This window comes from Phocoena phocoena, chromosome 3 (genome assembly GCF_963924675.1).
Source record: "Phocoena phocoena chromosome 3, mPhoPho1.1, whole genome shotgun sequence".
NCBI classification, from domain to species: Eukaryota; Metazoa; Chordata; class Mammalia; order Artiodactyla; family Phocoenidae; genus Phocoena; species Phocoena phocoena.
Genome location: NC_089221.1, coordinates 145,077,787 through 145,094,518, shown reverse-complemented (window position 1 = coordinate 145,094,518; position 16,732 = coordinate 145,077,787). Strand labels below are relative to the sequence as shown.

Here is a 16,732-nt window from a genome sequence, read left to right as displayed (position 1 = left end):
CAGCATGTGACGTGCCCAGCACACACACACATCCACTAGACTTCATCAAACCTAAGAGAACGAGCGTCACTTACAAAAGTTTTATTATATGTACAACAGAGAAAGAACAACACGGCCAATAAACTATGTCCCACGCTTTCTTTATCTCAGGATATTTATATGTATTGAAAAAGCTTATTTAGGCTTATTCAGAAATGGACTTAACTACGTGGCTCTCTTTTCCATATATGCAAAAAGGAAAAACAGAAGCAAATGACATTAGCTCAGGTATCGATAAGATCGCACCCTCCTCAGCTCTGAGTCACCTGCACCTGCGGGTTCCTCACAGTGCCATTCTTTGTGCCACGGAGTGCTGGGGTGGCGTTTCTTGAAAGAGACCTCTGATAATGCCTCTGATTTTCTTCCAAGCTGCTGAAAATCACTTGGAGTTTGGATTCTGATGCTTTCGTGATTTTACCAGAAGATGTCGAAGATGGGTTTTTTGATAAGAACAAAGGTCCGCCATCCACAGTAGTTCTTAAATTGTTTGGGACTGAAACACAGAGGAGCCGTGGTACCAGCTACACTAGCAGAAGCAGCAGAGCGTGTGCGTGTGTCGGCAATTACCATGCCAGCGGCATTTCTGAGACTCATCCCTAGTATGAAGGTGGCAGCAGGTTAACATTTGAAGGTGTTAACATTTTGTTTTTGTAAAACAAACCAAAAAAGTCCATCTCAAAACTGATGAGGGACTTCCCTGGTGGTGCAGTGGTTAAGAATCCTCCTGCCAATGCAGGGGACACGGGTTTGAGCCCTGGTCCGGGAAGATCCCACATGCCGCGGAGCAACTAAGCCCGTGTGCCACAACTACTGAGCCTGTGCTCTAGAGCCCATGAGCCACAACTACTGAGACTACGTGCCACAACTACTGAGCCTGCGTGCCCTAGAGCCTGCGCACCGCAACTACTGGGCCCGTGTGCCACAACTACTGAAGCCTGTGAACCTAGAGCCCATGCTCCACAACCAGAGAAGCCACCGCAATGAGAAGCCCGCGCACCGCAACGAAGAGTAGCCCGTGCTCACCACAACTAGAGAAAGCCCGCATGCAGCAATGAAGACCCAACAGAGCCAAAAGTAAATAAAATTAAAAAACAAAACAAAACTGATGAATTACACTACGGTGGGACTTCCCTGGTGGTGCAGTGGTTAAGAATCCACCTGCCAATGCAGGGGACATGGGTTCGATCCCTGGTCCAGGAAGATCCTACATGCCACGGAGCAACTAAGCCCATGTGCCACAACTACTGAGCCTGCGCTCTAGAGCCCGCGAGCCACAACTACTGAGCCCATGTGCCACAACTACTGAAGCCCGTGCGCCTAGAGCCTGTGCTCCGCAACAAGAGAAGCCACAGCAATGAGAAGCCCACGCACCGCAAGGAAGAGCAGCCCCTGCTCGCCACAACTAAAGCCCACGCGAGCAACGAAGACCCAATGCAGCCAAAAACAAATAAGTAAGATAAATAAATTTATATTTAAAAAAATTACACTATGGTACATACACAGTCTCCCCCCACTCACTCTCGTTGACTGGGAGTTGCAAGTTCAAATCACAACATGAGTCGGGCAGGTAATTCAGTGAAGTGAGAAAGGCGAGGTTGTAGAAACACAATGCAGTTCCAAAGTCGTGAGGCTCAAAGGGTGATGCTGGACCAGCAGCTATTTTTATCCTTTGTGGGCCCAGTGTTTCTGTGGAATACCTGATGCTTTGGAGCCCCTCTATAAGCCTCTATTATGTATGGATGTGTATTTTTAAACCCATTTTAAAAACACAAAACATACTATTCTGAATCTTGCTGTCTGCTTAATCCCACTTCTTGGAATTCTTTCCATATCAGCACGTGTAGCTCTACCTCATTCCGTTAATTGCATGGCACTCCATGGTGTGGATGCCCCCCAACTTAACGCGTGCAGCTCCCAGCATGAGATGTTTAGGCTGCTTCCTGGTTTTGTTGCTCTCACACTCAAGGCTAAGTGAGGAAGTGGCAGAGCTGCCGTTTGAAGCATGACCCGCCAGTATGGGTAGGGGGTTCTGATGGCCCCAAACTGGGGAATGGCTGTGAGTCACCCAGCTCACTTCTTGGCAGTTCTGCCCTGAGGTCAGTTTGAGGCTCTGGGGAGGCGGGGCGGGGGGGATTGGAGGTACAGGATTCTAGAGGCAACCGCTGCTTCTTATAGTAAAAAGATTCAGTAGCTTTAGGGCAGAGGACGGGACGAGGGCCCAACCCTTTCTCCATCTCCCTCTTACTGAACTGCAGAGCGCTGTGGTCCCCAAACCCAGCCGCTGCCTGCCAAACCCTCACTGCATCCTTCTCCCCGAGCTCTGTCCCCCTCTCCCTCCACTACCAGCCCCAACTCCTTCTAGAGGAACAGAGGAAAGAGAAAGGCAAAAGGGGCCTCAGGGAGCGAGTACATGTAGAGGTGGAGGGAGGTCTCAGCTTCACTACCCCCAGGATCCCCTCCCACCAAGCCATCCCCCTCCAGAACATTCCATACACGCAGCAGGGGCTCTGCAGGGGTGGGGCTAACGATAATGATTACTGAATGCAGGGGCAAGCATCCACAATCACAAGAGATCCTCACCATTCTGGAAGCGCCGACTGTTCTCCATTTCACTGACAGGAAAACTGAGCCTAGGAGAAGGTGAACGCCTTTGCCCAAGTTACACAAGGCACACGTGGCCTCCCTCCACGCCATGTCCCAGTTTTTCAAGGGTCTCTTCCGAGGGGATGTACCTTAAGCAGCAAATTGAAGTCTTTTTCCTGGAGAGTGTGGGTCCCAGGCCAATTCCCCAGACCCTCCGATTCAGTGCATTATGCCCCTGGGTGTGGTGAGGGGGACCCAGCCGGGGAAGCAGGGAAATGGACGCTTCTTTTAATAACTGTTTGAAGAATTTACATTTTAAACAAACCCACAGTTATTAATGAATACTGCTTTGTATCGTTTCACTTTCCCCTTTATCTTTCTACCCTTTTAATTACTGTTTTGCCCTGTTCCTCCCATGTTCATTCACTGACTTCCCCAACAGGGGTTTCTGCCCGCAAGTCGGAATTTTCCTAAACTCCCTTTCTTTCCAGGGGGCCGCCGGCACGAGGTCCAGGAATTTGCACAACCTGGCAAAAAAGCTCTGTCTCCAAATTCCAGTTCATTAGCATGGCTCGTTAATTATAAATGCTCCCCTCCCAGCTACCCGTCTCCCCCAAACACCCCAAACAGCAGATTAAGTTTTAACTTTTGCTGGCAGGACACCTGCTTCTGAAATTCCTCCCTCCCTCCCCTCCCCCTCCCCCCCCAGCCCAACCTCCTAAGATTTACAACACAAAAGCAAACATTTACACTGGTTAAGATTTACCAAAAGGAAGTGTGGCCTGGAATGCTTCGTTTGAAGTTCTGTCTCAAAAGAAGAAGGAGCCCTTTTTTGAAACATATAAAATAAGAGACCTCAAAGCCTCCCCGGTGGTGTCCGACAGGCACTTGGCATAACCAGGCCTTCTCAGTTTTTCACTTGGGCCTTGATGTCAGAACACGATAAGTCCTAAGCAGAACTCACAACTATGGCTCTGTCCACTCCAGGGTAAATGGAGTTATCAATCAGTAATGCAATCAAGTGGCTTCCTGGAAACTCTAGGGTAGAACTTTCTTCCTGAGATATTACCAAGGGGGAAGGAAGAAAAGGGCACCCCACAAAGGGGGAGCCAAAAGGCAAGGCCAACTTCGCAGGCGGGAAAGAGCCTGAGGTCCACCTGCTCTCTCCAGACAAAGCTGATGTTCCCAGTGAGGCACGTCTAGTTTACTGGAGGTGGGAGAGGGGTGAGGGCACAGCCAGCCCAGGGTGGATGCTGGCTGAGCAGGTGGGATAAGTACCAAACGCCACGGCAAACAGAGTCACCAGAAACTGAGGTCACGCAGATACTCTGGGGGAAAAGGAAGTGAGGAAATTCCCCGTTACCTACCCCACGATGGCTGGTGTAGGCCAATGGAAATGATCTGACAAGAAAAGTAAGGAGGCTGTACTTGTTTGACCTTTGCATTCAATCAGAACCTTCTATTCCTTTGGTGAGAGCACCTAAGGTGCCGTCAACCAAGAATCTTGACCACGTGGGGCAAGTCCCAGGCGATGGTCGTACACACCACCGAGCAAAGGAAGAGCTGATAAAGCAAGAACTCACCAGGAAACGGCCGCATTAGTAACCCGACTCTGTCCTAGGCACCTGCTGGCAGCTTTGCCTGACTGCTCACTTAGTCCTCAACACTGCCCAGTGAGGAAAGGGTTCTTATCCACGCCTTGCAGAGAGATGAAAGCGCTGAGGCCGGCCAACCTGGCCAAGGCTGCAAATGATGCTCAAAAGCCCATGCTCTTTGCACTGTGCTACAGGGCTCCAACTGGAAGACGTGTATTAAAAGCAGCCTGCATGATACGCCAGAACCACTGGACCTGGACTCTTAAATTGTGGGGGAGGCCCAGCTCAGCTTTTTTTAGCTGGGTGACCTTGGGCAAGTCCCTCACCACCCCATGGGCATTTCTGATTTCTCCTCTGTCCTCGGCTGCAGCACTTCAGCACATTGGAGGAAGGAGTCTGCAGCCACCCACTTGCTCCAACTTCCTCATCCATCCAGCTGAGCATTCAGAATTGTACCAGCATGAATGCAACCGATTTTGGTAAGGCTTTTTCCTCGTTCCTGGGTCCCCTATAAAGGGAGAAGCGTGTTCCTTCCATCATGAGCTTATATTCCCTTTATATGTCCTTCTAGAGTTGGAAAAGCAGCCAACTTAATGCTCCCCTCTGCTACTTTACACTCAGGCTTTCACTAAGTGGACATCTACCAGCACTGGCCTTTCATGGTTCTTCAGTCAAACTCAGTCCCCACAGGGCTTCCCTGGTGGCGCAGTGGTTGACAGTCCGCCTGCCGATGCGACGTGGGTTCGAGCCCCGGTCCGGGAAGATCCCACATGCCGCGGAGCGGCTGGGCCCGTGAGCCATGGCCGCTGAGCCTGCGCGTCAGGAGCCTGTGCTCCGCAACGGGAGAGGCCACAACAGTAAGAGGCCCGCGTATGGCAAAAAAACAAACAAACAAACTCAGTCCCCACAAAACCTCATCTTTCCTTGGCGAGAGAGCACATCCAGAGACCCTGAGCATTTATTCTTGCTGCCTCCAGCTTTCCAGGATCTCATAAAGCCACAGTCTTGTTCAGAGGAACAGCCTGGCTCTGAATCTTGGTTCTGAATTTGATCCGAGGGCCAAAATTACAAACTCATTTCTTAGCAGTTCTAAAGCTCAATTTCTCAGCTTGTCAACTGGGGATGAAACGATTGACCTCACGAGGTTATCACTGAAGAGCTAATGAGACCCCAGGTAAAAGTCTTTTCATCATAAACATTACAGCACTTCCTATGTGCTGGGCCCTTTAACACACTATTTCAATGAGTCAGTATCAGACATGCATGTCGGAAACAAATACAAAAATACAGGCCCCAGGGTGAACAAATGGGCCGATCAATAAATGAGGGAAATGGAGGGAAGGAAAGGGAAGGGGCCTAGAAGGCCAGTGGGGCCCTGAGTCATGCTAAGAAGTTTCAGGGTTTTCTATGGGCCTTGGAGAACCATGAGAAGTTTCTGAGAAGGGGAGCAATTTGCTCTGGAAGGCCCTGTGGAAGAAAATTCCAGAAGTAGTTGCAACATGAGTTGCTGGAAAATTATCTTGGAGTCTGGCCACCCTGACTCCAGGGTGCTGAAGGAAGAAATGACATCTTAACTGTGACAACGGGGACCACGAAGGGCAAAGGACTGGTGGAAGGGTGGGATGGACTTTAAAGCCCCCAACTACCGAAAGGTTTCGACAGCTCTGTCCCATCAAATACGCAGATCTGCAGGGATAAACTCTCCCAGGTGCTTATTTTCTAGGTCTCCTGTGTGAAATAAGGCTGCCCGTGTCCTGAACCACTAACTTCTATCCCCGCCTTTACCTCATTACCTTAACACAAAGCAAAATTAAACAACAAAAAAATCACTGCTGTCCGCTCGTGTTCAGAGCAGCATTATTCACAAGAGACAAAAGGTGGAAGCAACCCCAGCGTCCATCAACAGATGAATGGATAAGAAACATGTGGTGGGCTTCCCTGGTGGCGCAGTGGTTTAGAATCCGCCTGCCAACGCAGGGGACACGGGTTGGAGCCCTGGTCCGGGAAGATCCCACGTACATGCTGCGGAGCAACTAAGCCCGTGCGCCACAACTACTGAGCCTGTGCTCTAGAGCCCATGAGCCACAACTACTGAGCCTGTGTGCCACAACTACTGAAGCCCACGCGCCTAGAGCCCGTGCCCTGCAACAAGAGAAGCCACAACAATGAGAAGCCCGCGCACCGCAACGTAGAGTAGCCCCCACTTGCCGCAACTAGAGAAAGTCCACGCGCAGCAACAAAGACTGAACACAGACCCCCCCCAAAAAAAAAACATGGGGTGTGTGCATACAGTGGAATATTACTCAGCCTTAAAAAAGGAAATTCTGACACATGCTATAGCGTGGATGGACCTGGAGGACATTATGCTGAGTGAAACGGCCAGTCCCCAGAACACAAATACCACATGATTCCACTTACATGGAATACACAGCGTAGTCAAATTCATACAGACAGAAAGTCAAATGGTGGTTGCCAGGGGCTAGAATAAGGAGCTAGTTCTTCAATGAGTAGAGTCAGTTTTGCAAGATGGAGAGAATTCTGGAGATGGACGGTAAGGTGATGATGGTTGCATGACAACGTGAAGGTATTTAATGCCACTGAACTGTACACCGAAAAATGCTTAAGATTGTAAATTTTATGTTATGTGTATTTTGCCACAATTTTTTTTAACAGTTTGAAAGGGAGAAAGAAAGGAAAAGAAAGGAGAGGGAAAGAAGACGGAAGGGAAGGGAAGGGAAGGGAAGGGAAGGGAAGGGAAGGGAAGGGAAGGCAAGGGAAGGCAAGGGAAGGCAAGGGAAGGGGAAAGAAATCATTGCTGGACTGTCAGCAAATGGGACTGAAAATAATGCAATTCTTTGTCATCCAGGCACACCCTTATCTGGAAACCACCTCGTTTTCCCCTTCCAGGCAACATTTCATTACTGCTTAAAAACTCCCCTAACCCTTTCCCCTGCCCCACCTGGGGCTGACTCAGCCCCTTTCAGTATCTGAATGGCAGGAGCCAGCCTGAAGGCAGTAGACGCTGCCACCTTATCCTGTGTCCTGGGACACCTGGAGTTCCCCAGGATCGACCCTGACCCCATCCATCACTCTAGGACCCCAGTCCTCTCCAACCTCAGGTGCACGGGCCCTAGTCCTGGCTGGCATCCCACATGAGGTTGGCAGGTTCCAGAAAACCCTTTAGGGCAAGAGGAGGTGGAGCAGCCTGTGGGAACTCTCTGCAAGGGCCCCTGTGGGAGAGCCCAGGGCCTGCCTTCTCAGAGGCACAGGAAGGACACAATGCGGAGCACAGAACGAGGCAGCTGAGTCAGCTTGCTTCTCCCCCTACTGCTGTCCTCCTCACTGACTCAGGGGAGACGGGCCAGGAATGAGGAAATGTCTCCATCAGCCCTTCCCCTTGCAAAGAGAGGATCCAGTCACTTACTTATTCATGTATTTTGAACTCAACTATTACGTGTGTACACATTTAGGGTTATTATGGTTTTTTTGATGAATTGGCCAATTATTATAAACGCTCTCTGTATCTGCTAATTCTCCTGTTTTTGGTATACTCTATGTGTGGTCATTACAGCCATTCCAGTTTTCTTTTGATTAGTATCTGTATGCTATACCTTTCCCATCCTTTGACTTTTTTTTTTTAATATTGTTACAAACATTTATTTTAGTACGGTCTACCGTAAATAAGTCAGTAGAGGTTCCACTCTGCCACAGACACAACTGAGAAGAGCCTGTGTCATCCAACTAGTGAACATCTAAACGATGTCCCATCTCTTATCCCAGCCAGAGTGCACACCTTCCATGTTGTTCCTCTGCATTGACTGCTTCCAAAACCAGATGAGCAAATAGTCCTTTATCCCCAAAGTAAGCTCAAAACAGTTGGTTCAGTCATTCCAGGATCTGCAACCCTCTTCAATCCCAGGTAAGTCACGAGAGGAATAAAGCCCCAGCGGATGGCAAACTGGCCTCCCTTGAAAAGCTGCTGCAGCCTCCGCTTGGCCTCTTTGCTCAGCTTTACCATGGTGATGGCCCAGATGACACACTTAAGACCCCCCTCCTTTTACCTTTAACCTACCTGTGTATTTACATCAAAGTGAATCTACTGTAGGCAACCTGTACACTGGAGTTTTGTTTTTTCCCCCCAACCTGACAATATCTGCCTTTTAATTGGCGTGTTTAGTCTGTTTTTGTTTTTTTGTTTTTGTGGTACGCGGGACTCTCACTGTTGTGGCCTCTCCCGTTGCGGAGCACAGGCTCCAGACGCGCAGGCTCAGCGGCCATGGCTCACAGGCCCAGCCGCTCCGCGGCATGTGGGATCTTCCCGGACCGGGGCACAAACCCGTGTCCCCTGCATTGGCAGGCGGGCTCTCAACCACTGCGCCACCAGGGAAGCCCTAGTCTGTTTACTTTTAATGAATTATTAATGTAGCTAGATTGAAGTCTACTAATTTACTAGTTGTTTTCTGTTTGTCTCATCAGTTTCTTGATTCTCTTTTCCTCCTTTCAAAAAATTTCAATAAAAATAACACTATCATCATGTTTGCTTTAAACAGTCAATTATCTTTTAAAGAAATTAAGAAAAAAATTTTAAGTCTTTTATATTTCTGGTGCTCTTAATTTCTCATGTAGATCCACATTTCCATCTGATAGCATTTTCTTTCCCCCCAAAGAATTTCTTTTGACATTTCTTATTGTGTAAGTCTGCTGGTGAGCATGTCTCTCGGCCTTTATAACTGAAAATAAAGCTTTTGACTTTACCCTCATTTTTTTAAGGATATTTTTGTTGATATAGAATTGCAGACTGTTTTTTCTGCCTTTCAGCACCTTAGAGATATTATTCAATTATTTTTTGGCTTGCATCGTTTCTGCTAAGTTAGCAATGGTTCTTATTGTTCTACATGCAGCATGTCTTTATCCTCTGGGAGATTTTAAGATTTTCCTCTTTCTCTTTGGTTTTTAGCAAGGTGACTATGATGTATTTACGTGTGACTTTCCACATGATTATCGTGCTTAGGGTTTGTTGAGCTTCTTGGATCTGCGGGTCAGTATGTTTCACCAACTTTGGAACTTTTCAGCCATTAGCTCTTCAAATATATTTTCTTTCTCATTCTCTCTCTCTCTCCTTTCCTTTTGGGAATCCAAAAATACCTTTGTTAGATTGATTAACAACATCCCACAGATCACTGAGCTTCTGACCATTTTTTTTCCAACTTTTTTTTCTTTCTGTGCTTCAGTCCAGATAGTCTCTACTGCTCTGACTTCACGTTCAATGATCTTTCTTCCTGCAGCACCTGAACTACTGGTAGATCCATGTAGGCAAGTTTTCGTTTCAGATACTGTAGTTTTCATCTAGAATTTTTATTTGGTTCCATTTCCCTACTGATTTCTTTTCCTTAAAAATCCTTAAACATATCTATAATGAACATTAGTTCATTTTCTGCTAATTCCAACATCTCTGCCATCCTTGGGTCTGCTCCTACTGTATTTCTTCCTAAGTCTAGTACCTTTTCTATCGTATGCTAGATACCCTGAACCCTAAGCTGTCAAGAATCTGGATTTTTATGTTCCTTCTTTAAAGAATGTTAAGTTTTGTTCTGACGGGCAGTTCATTATTGGCAGGTCAGCTTAATTCTCCCGAGGCTCTTTAAGGTTGGTTGAGCCATGACGTGAGTTTAATGATGGAAGTCACATGCTAAGAATGGTGGACCAGAAAAGCACAAGGAACCTGGGTCCCTTGAGCCATCACCCTGGCCCTAACTGGCCTGACTCTTGATTTTTTTTTTTTTTAATGTGCTAAAGAAGTTTTACCTTGAAGTTAAGCCATTGTTATTTTTGACTTGGACAACCAGCTGCTAAACACTATTTCTGTTATAATTCCTGAGTATCTACTAAGTAGCAGGCCCTGTGCTAGGTGTTGGGGATAAAGCAATTTATCGGTTAGATGTGGTTCCTGGCATTTTACAGCTTAGAACCTCGAGCAGGAGATGGCAAATTATGGTCCATAGGCCGAACTCTCTCACTGCTTGTTTCACTGGGACAAAGCCATGCTTATTTGTATACATATTATCTATGGCTGCTTTCGTGCTATAGAATTAAATAGTTAAGACAGAGAGGGTATGGTCCACTAGTCCTTTACAGAAAAAAGTTCCTGGTCCCCGTTTAAGGCAGCAATCCTCACTCAAATTTTTGGTCTTGGGACACCTTCACACTCTTAAAACCTGAGGACCCCAAGAGTTGTTGTTCATGTGGGTGGTTATTTTTTTTTTTTTTTGGTTGCACTGAGTCTTCATTGATGCACGTGGGCTTTCTCTAGTTGTGGCACGTGGGCCCTAGAGTGCGCATGCTTCCGTAATTGTGGCGCACGGGCTTTGTTGCTCCACAGCATGCGGGATTTTCCCAGACCAGGGATCGAACCCGTGTCCCCTGCATTGGCAGGCGGATTCTTAACCACTGCGCCACCAGGGAAGTCCACATGTGGGTTTTGTTGATCAACATTTATCATATTAGAAATGAAAACAGGGCTTCCCTGGTGGCGCAGTGGTTGAGAGTCCGCCTGCCGATGCAGGGGACACGGGTTCGTGCCCCGGTCTGGGAAGATCCCACATGCCGCGGAGCGGCTGGGCCCGTGAGCCATGGCCGCTGAGCCTGCGCGTCCGGAGCCTGTCCTCCGCAACGGGAGAGGCCACAACAGTGAGAGGCCCGCGTAACGCATAAAAAAAAAAAAAAAAAAAAAAAAAAAAAGAAATGAAAACAGAAAATTTAAAAATATTAATTCCTTTGAAAATAAAAATAATAAACCAATCACATGTTAACATAAATCACATCCTTATAATTAATTATATTTTCCAAGCCCTCCCCCACAAATTAGTGAGAAGAGTGGCATTATTTTACATTTTTGCAAATCTCTTTAATGAATGGCTTAAAAGAAGACCGCTGAGTCCTAAGAGCTGCTTTTGCATCAGTCTGTTGCAAAACTGCATGTCACGTAGCCTCTGGGAAACTCTACAGTCCTCTCATGATAGGTAGAAAGTTAAAAAGGCAGATAATTTCTTAGTATTATGAAGTTTGATCTTGCAGACCTTCTGAGAGAATCTCAGGGGCCTCCAGGGAACACACTTTGAGAATGGCTAGTCTAGAAGAGTCCTTGGCTGACATTAAACAGAAGAAAACATGAGGTCTTAACTAATAACCATTGAACAACTGATTTGAAGAGAAAGAATATTGCTCTGTGAAGGAATATAAACACTGCACCTGGCCCCATTCCAGGAGCAGGGCAATGATCCCTCGAGGAACTGATGTTAAAAGCTGGGCCCTCGGGGCTTCCCTGGTGACGCAGTGGTTGGGAGTCCGCCTGCCGATGCAGGGGACGCGGGTTCGTGCCCCGGTCCGGGAAGATCCCACATGCCGCGGAGCGGCGGGGCCCGTGAGCCATGGCCGCTGAGGCTGCACGTCTGGAGCCTGTGCTCCGCAACGGGAGAGGCCACAACAGTGAGAGGCTCGCATACAGCAAAAAAAAAAAAAAGCTGGGCCCTGAGAAGGAGTTAACCAGGTAAAGGCAGGCGAGGGGGAAGCCTCCTTCCCCGTTCCGCCACTGCTTCCTTCAGTATGTTTGCTAAGGAAACCGGGTTAGTCTTTAGAGAAGGGTCAGAGATTAGGATTAACCTTCCCATGACTCCTTCCCTTGGGCAGAGTGACCAAGTCAGAGATTTGCCCTGGGAAGGACCCAGGGTCCTTCTGACACTCCTGGAATTTCCCCTGGAATTAGGGACAGGGGAACCCTAATCTCTCTCACAGGAGGCTAATAACCTACAGAGATGGGGCACAATAGGGAGGCCCAAATGCTGAGATGCAGAGGATATAGGCCCGAGGACAGTTCTCCAGGCTGTCAGGATGCAGGGTCCCATGGTGACACGTGCAGCGACACAAACCCTTAGCTAGCTGCCTTACTCCAAGGCAATTAGTAGCCATTTCTCATCCAGATGGTTATTTGCTCTAATAGTTATTGGTTGAAGGAACCAGAGAAACGACCTTTGCACTAGATTCCCAGTCCCATTTCCTGGCTGCCAGCTCTACACAAACTCACTCTCGAAACGAGATGCTGCCGAGTTTCAGGATGGATTTCGGAGGCTGTCACTGCTCATTTTTTCTTTCTTTTTTAATACATTTATTTATTTATTTATTTGTGGCTGTGCTGGGTCTTCATTGCTGCGTGCGGGCTTTCTCTAGTTGCGGCGAGCGGGGGATACTCTTCGTTGCGGCGCGCGGGCTTCTCATTGCGGTGCGCGGGCTTCTCATTGCGGTGGCTTCTCTTGTTGCGGAGCACGGGCTCTAGGCGCGCGGGCTTCAGTAGTTGTGCCACTGCTCTTTTTCCTCCTGACATGCCCAACCTGGGGGTGTGAAAACCTACTGGGTTCAAGCCACCATCTCACCTCAAATTCCCCAGGCTGTTACCCCACTTGAAAAAGACTAGGCAGAGAGGAAAACCATCCCTGGAGGATGGAAGGCAGCAGTTTCTACTCTGAGAGTAATGAAGCCCAGCACTCATCAAACACATATAGCAAGTCTCACACTTTCCATGAGATTTATCTGTATTAGATCATTGAATCCTCCCAGTAGCCCTATGAGGCAGTTTACTTGTTACCCCATTTTACAGGTGAGAAGTCGAAGCACAGAGAGATCTTGCAACTGACCCACAGCTACAGTCAGCAAGGAGTGGAGCCAGCACTGAACCCAGGCAGCACGGCTTCTCAGATTCAGCACCTTGAACCTTACATTTTACTGCCTTTAGCTTTGAAATGACAGGAGAAGTTCGTTTTTTTAAAAGTATCTGTGTAGATGCTCAACATCACTAATCATCAGGGAAGTGAAAATAAAAAACCACGAGATACCATGTCACACCCATTAGGATGGCTACTATGAAAAAAAAACAAAAACAGACAATATTAAGTGTGTTGGTGAAGGTGCGGAGACACTGGAACCCTTGTGCGCTGCTGGTGGGAATGGCAAAGGGTGCAGCCACTGTGGAAAACGGCGTACCAGTCCCTCAAAAAATTAAAAATAGAACTACCATATGATCCAGCAATTCCACTTCTGGGAGCGTACACAAAGGATGTAAAGGCAGGGGCACGAACAGATAGTTTTACACCCATGTTTACAGTGGCATTATTCACGATAACCAAAAGGTGAAAGTGTGTCCGTGAATAAATGAATGGATAAACAAAACATGGTGTAAACATACAATAGAATAGTACTCAGCCTGAAAAAGGAAGGAAATCCTGACACATGCTGCAGAGTAGATGGACCTGGAGGACATTATGCTGAGTGAAACAAGCCGGTCACAAAAGGACAAATCCTGTATGACTCCACTCACATGAGGTACCTAGAACAGTGAAACTCGTACAGGAAGAAAGTAGAGAGGGGTGGTTGCCGGGAGCTGGGGGAGGGGAAATGGGCAGTGAGTGTTTAACCCGGATAGAGTCTACGTTTTGCAAGATGAAAAGAGTTCTGGAGACGGATGGTGAGGATGGCTGCACAGCAATGGGAATGCACTTAATGCCTCTGAACTGTACACTTAAAAATGGTTAAAATGAGGGCTTCCCTGGTGGCGCAGTGGTTGAGGGTCCGCCTGCTGATGCAGGGGACACGGGTTCGTGCCCCAGTCCGGGAGGATCCCACATGCCATGGAGCGTCTGGGCCCGTGAGCCATGGCCGCTGAGCCTGCGCGTCCTGAGCCTGTGCTCCGCAACGGGAGAGGCCACAGCAGTGAGAGGCCCGCGTCCCGCAAAAAAAAAAAAAAAAAAAAAAAATTGGGGCTGACTACATTTCTGAACTTCTGGATCTGCGAGAACACATTAAGTGCTGTGGCCTTTCCTTGGTCCACATGCCAAGCTAAAGAGGTGATTAGCAGGCTTAAACTACTGATTGCTAATCAGAAAGTTAAAAAAAAAAAAATCATTCTTTGTCAAAGAGAACAGGAACAAGGGGCCAATAAGCCCAGGGGTTATACAGTAAAAGCTGGATTAGGCAGCGTAACCAGGCCCTTCCACCTTTTCATCGCTGCATTCTTGCATGACGTCATCGGGCTATTGCATTGCACTGATAACACATCATTCAACTTGGTGTGGCCCCTCTCAAAGGCGGGCAGCATCCCTGAATGCAAACGAGGACATTCTGGATCATGAACAATTAGATCTAAACTGTTCCCGTACACTTGCCTCTCCCTCCCCACACAATCCTGCTTCTCTCTCTCCAGTGAGCGAGGGTACCAGGAAGACAGGAGAATAGGACTCTTTCTGAAAAGGCCTCTGTGCTCACCTTTCCAAATAGCTGTGGATCCTAGGAGGGCAGGAGGCAGAGGGAAATAGGAGAGGAGGTCCCAGGCGGGGAGGGGGGGTGCCTGGGTTCAGTGCCTGGGAACTGACAGGGAACACATGCCCCGTGGGTCATCACAACCTGCCTGCCGGCCCCCCAACCACGGGGCCACATCTCTCGTCCTCACCGCCCGACAGAGCAGGGTCTGTGGGATCTGGCTGCCTGCAGACTCTAGGAAGGAGGCAGGATTCCAGCCACGGCTCCCTGGAGAGCTCGAGAGCTTAACTAATTCTCTAATCAGGACACGTGGACAAAACGCTCTGAGAAATGGTTAGCGATGTTATATCAACAAGCACCAATGACCTCTAGGAGACAACGACGCGGCACTGACAGGCACCCGGGGCCGTGGAGTCACAGAGCCCGCGGTAAAATCCAAGCCGCTTGCCAACTTGCTGTGTGACCTTGATAAATTCTCTAGCCTCTCTGGGCCTCAGCTGTCTCCTCTCGAAGGCACAAGCGAAATGGTAAATGCATGTAAAATTCCTCAGTAAGTGACAGCTGTCACAACCTTCAGCTTGGGGGAGGGGGTGCTGTAGCACTGAACAAGATTTTTGAACGTTACCATTTTCTGAATGTGAAATTTTGACCAAATGATAACACCGTCCTGTCTTCCTCCTGGAAGGGAAGGAGGAAGGGTAATTTGGGGAGATGGGAAGAGAAAGAGAGTGGATTCAGAAATGACATCCTTATGAAAAAAATCACGAAAGAAACTCAGTAATGACCTTAAAACCTTATAATCCCTGACGCCCTCATGGAATTTCAGCAAATGTCTGAAGGATTCTGACAGATCCCACATTTAACACTGGCTGCTCCCTTCTCACCAGCTCAATGCGAGAAGCATTTATTTGCTGAGGGCCTACTGTGCACGGAGCCCTCAGCTGCTCTGCCCTGCCACCTATAATTCAGCCAATCCTCTTTCTCTTCCAAGAACCCAGGAAGGTTCCGACCCTACTTCGGACTGAGAGCAGGTGCCCTCACTCTGACTTCACGCGTTAAGAGGTCAGCCTGTCTCCGGGGCTAAGGTCCCCTGGGGTCACAGCAGTCTGGGCTGACCCTAGAGTCTCAAGCAGGCCAGGCCTTCCCAAAGTCACCTTGTCCCACGACCCCACGTATACACAGATCAGCAAGCAAGATCAGAGGAGGCACCCTGGACTGGCAAAGCAGGTTTCGGGGTGCTCAAGCTGTTAAGATTAAGGAAATACATTTTGTTTTTCAGAGCGAGGCGATGGGCAGCATTCTTCAGCTCACAGGCACCTGGCTCTCCCTTCACCAACACGATTGAGGCAGCCTGTCCGGGGCTTCTCCTATTTTTGCCTGATTTCTGCTGGGTCAACGTTTACCAGTTTGGCAAATGGCAACTCGGAGCCTCACACAGAAAACAGTGGCAGCAGTCTCTGAGAAACGCTGGGGGAAAGGACTCTTGGGAGTTTCATGGTCCGATAGCTCTATTCTTTGACTCCTCCTGCCTTGACAAGGGGAGGGGGGTGTTGAACATTCTAGAGGCCCTGAGTTTGGCGTCAGGCTTGGGGCTGGCAAACCATCCTTGAGCCTTTTTTTCTGCTGGAGTTTTTCCAAAATGTAGATAGAGAGCTAGGCTTCCACTGGGGACGCCTCAGCCCCAAACAGGTGGGCTGTGCCCCAGGCAGCCAGAGCCCTGGGCTCTCCTTGGGTCCGATACTTGCCCTCTGGCTCCAAAACTTGACCTAGGAGTTCAGAATGACCGAGAGAAGATTTGGAAGGTGGCAGCTTCCTACCGGGAAGCATCTACTTTCCACCCTCTACTCTGCGGCTTCACCGTTACCTCTCAGCTGCCTTCGTTCATATTCATTTATTAGTTCAAATTAGGCACAAAACTTTATGCTGGGCCTGGGGAGGCTTGGCAGGATGCGTTACCATTCAGTGGAGAACACAGACAGGAAAAAGAAATGACGACGATGTGGCAGAGCCGTGTTAGAATGGTGCACAGAGGGCCCCCTACATGAGCTGGGACGAAGACAGCTAGGCAGGCTCCTGGGAAGAGGTGGCCCTTTAAGTGGGTGTAGCAGCACAGGGAGGGCAAGGATCCGGTTTGTGCAAAGGAAAGAAAGTGCCTTGTGGGTAGCGGGAGGAGAGGTTTTTCAGTTTTATTAAGGGGTATTAGAATCGGC

At 48.5% G+C, this 16,732-nt stretch overlaps 2 protein-coding genes across 2 annotated transcripts in view; both read right to left on the bottom strand.

The window, feature by feature from the left end:
- WWC1 (WW and C2 domain containing 1) overlaps nucleotides 1–16,732 on the bottom strand; it is a 152,667-nt gene that overhangs the window by 115,058 nt on the left and 20,877 nt on the right. The gene's annotated exons all lie outside the window — the stretch shown is intronic.
- LOC136121450 (mitochondrial import receptor subunit TOM7 homolog) lies at nucleotides 8,068–8,235 on the bottom strand. The gene has a single exon (XM_065875333.1). It carries the CDS (start codon nucleotides 8,233–8,235, stop codon nucleotides 8,068–8,070), a length of 168 nt encoding a protein of 55 aa, XP_065731405.1.

Coding starts and splice junctions, on each gene's coding strand:
- LOC136121450 (XM_065875333.1), bottom strand. CDS start 8,235: ATGGTAAAGCTGAGCAAAGAGGCCAAGCGGAGGCTGCAGCAGCTTTTC.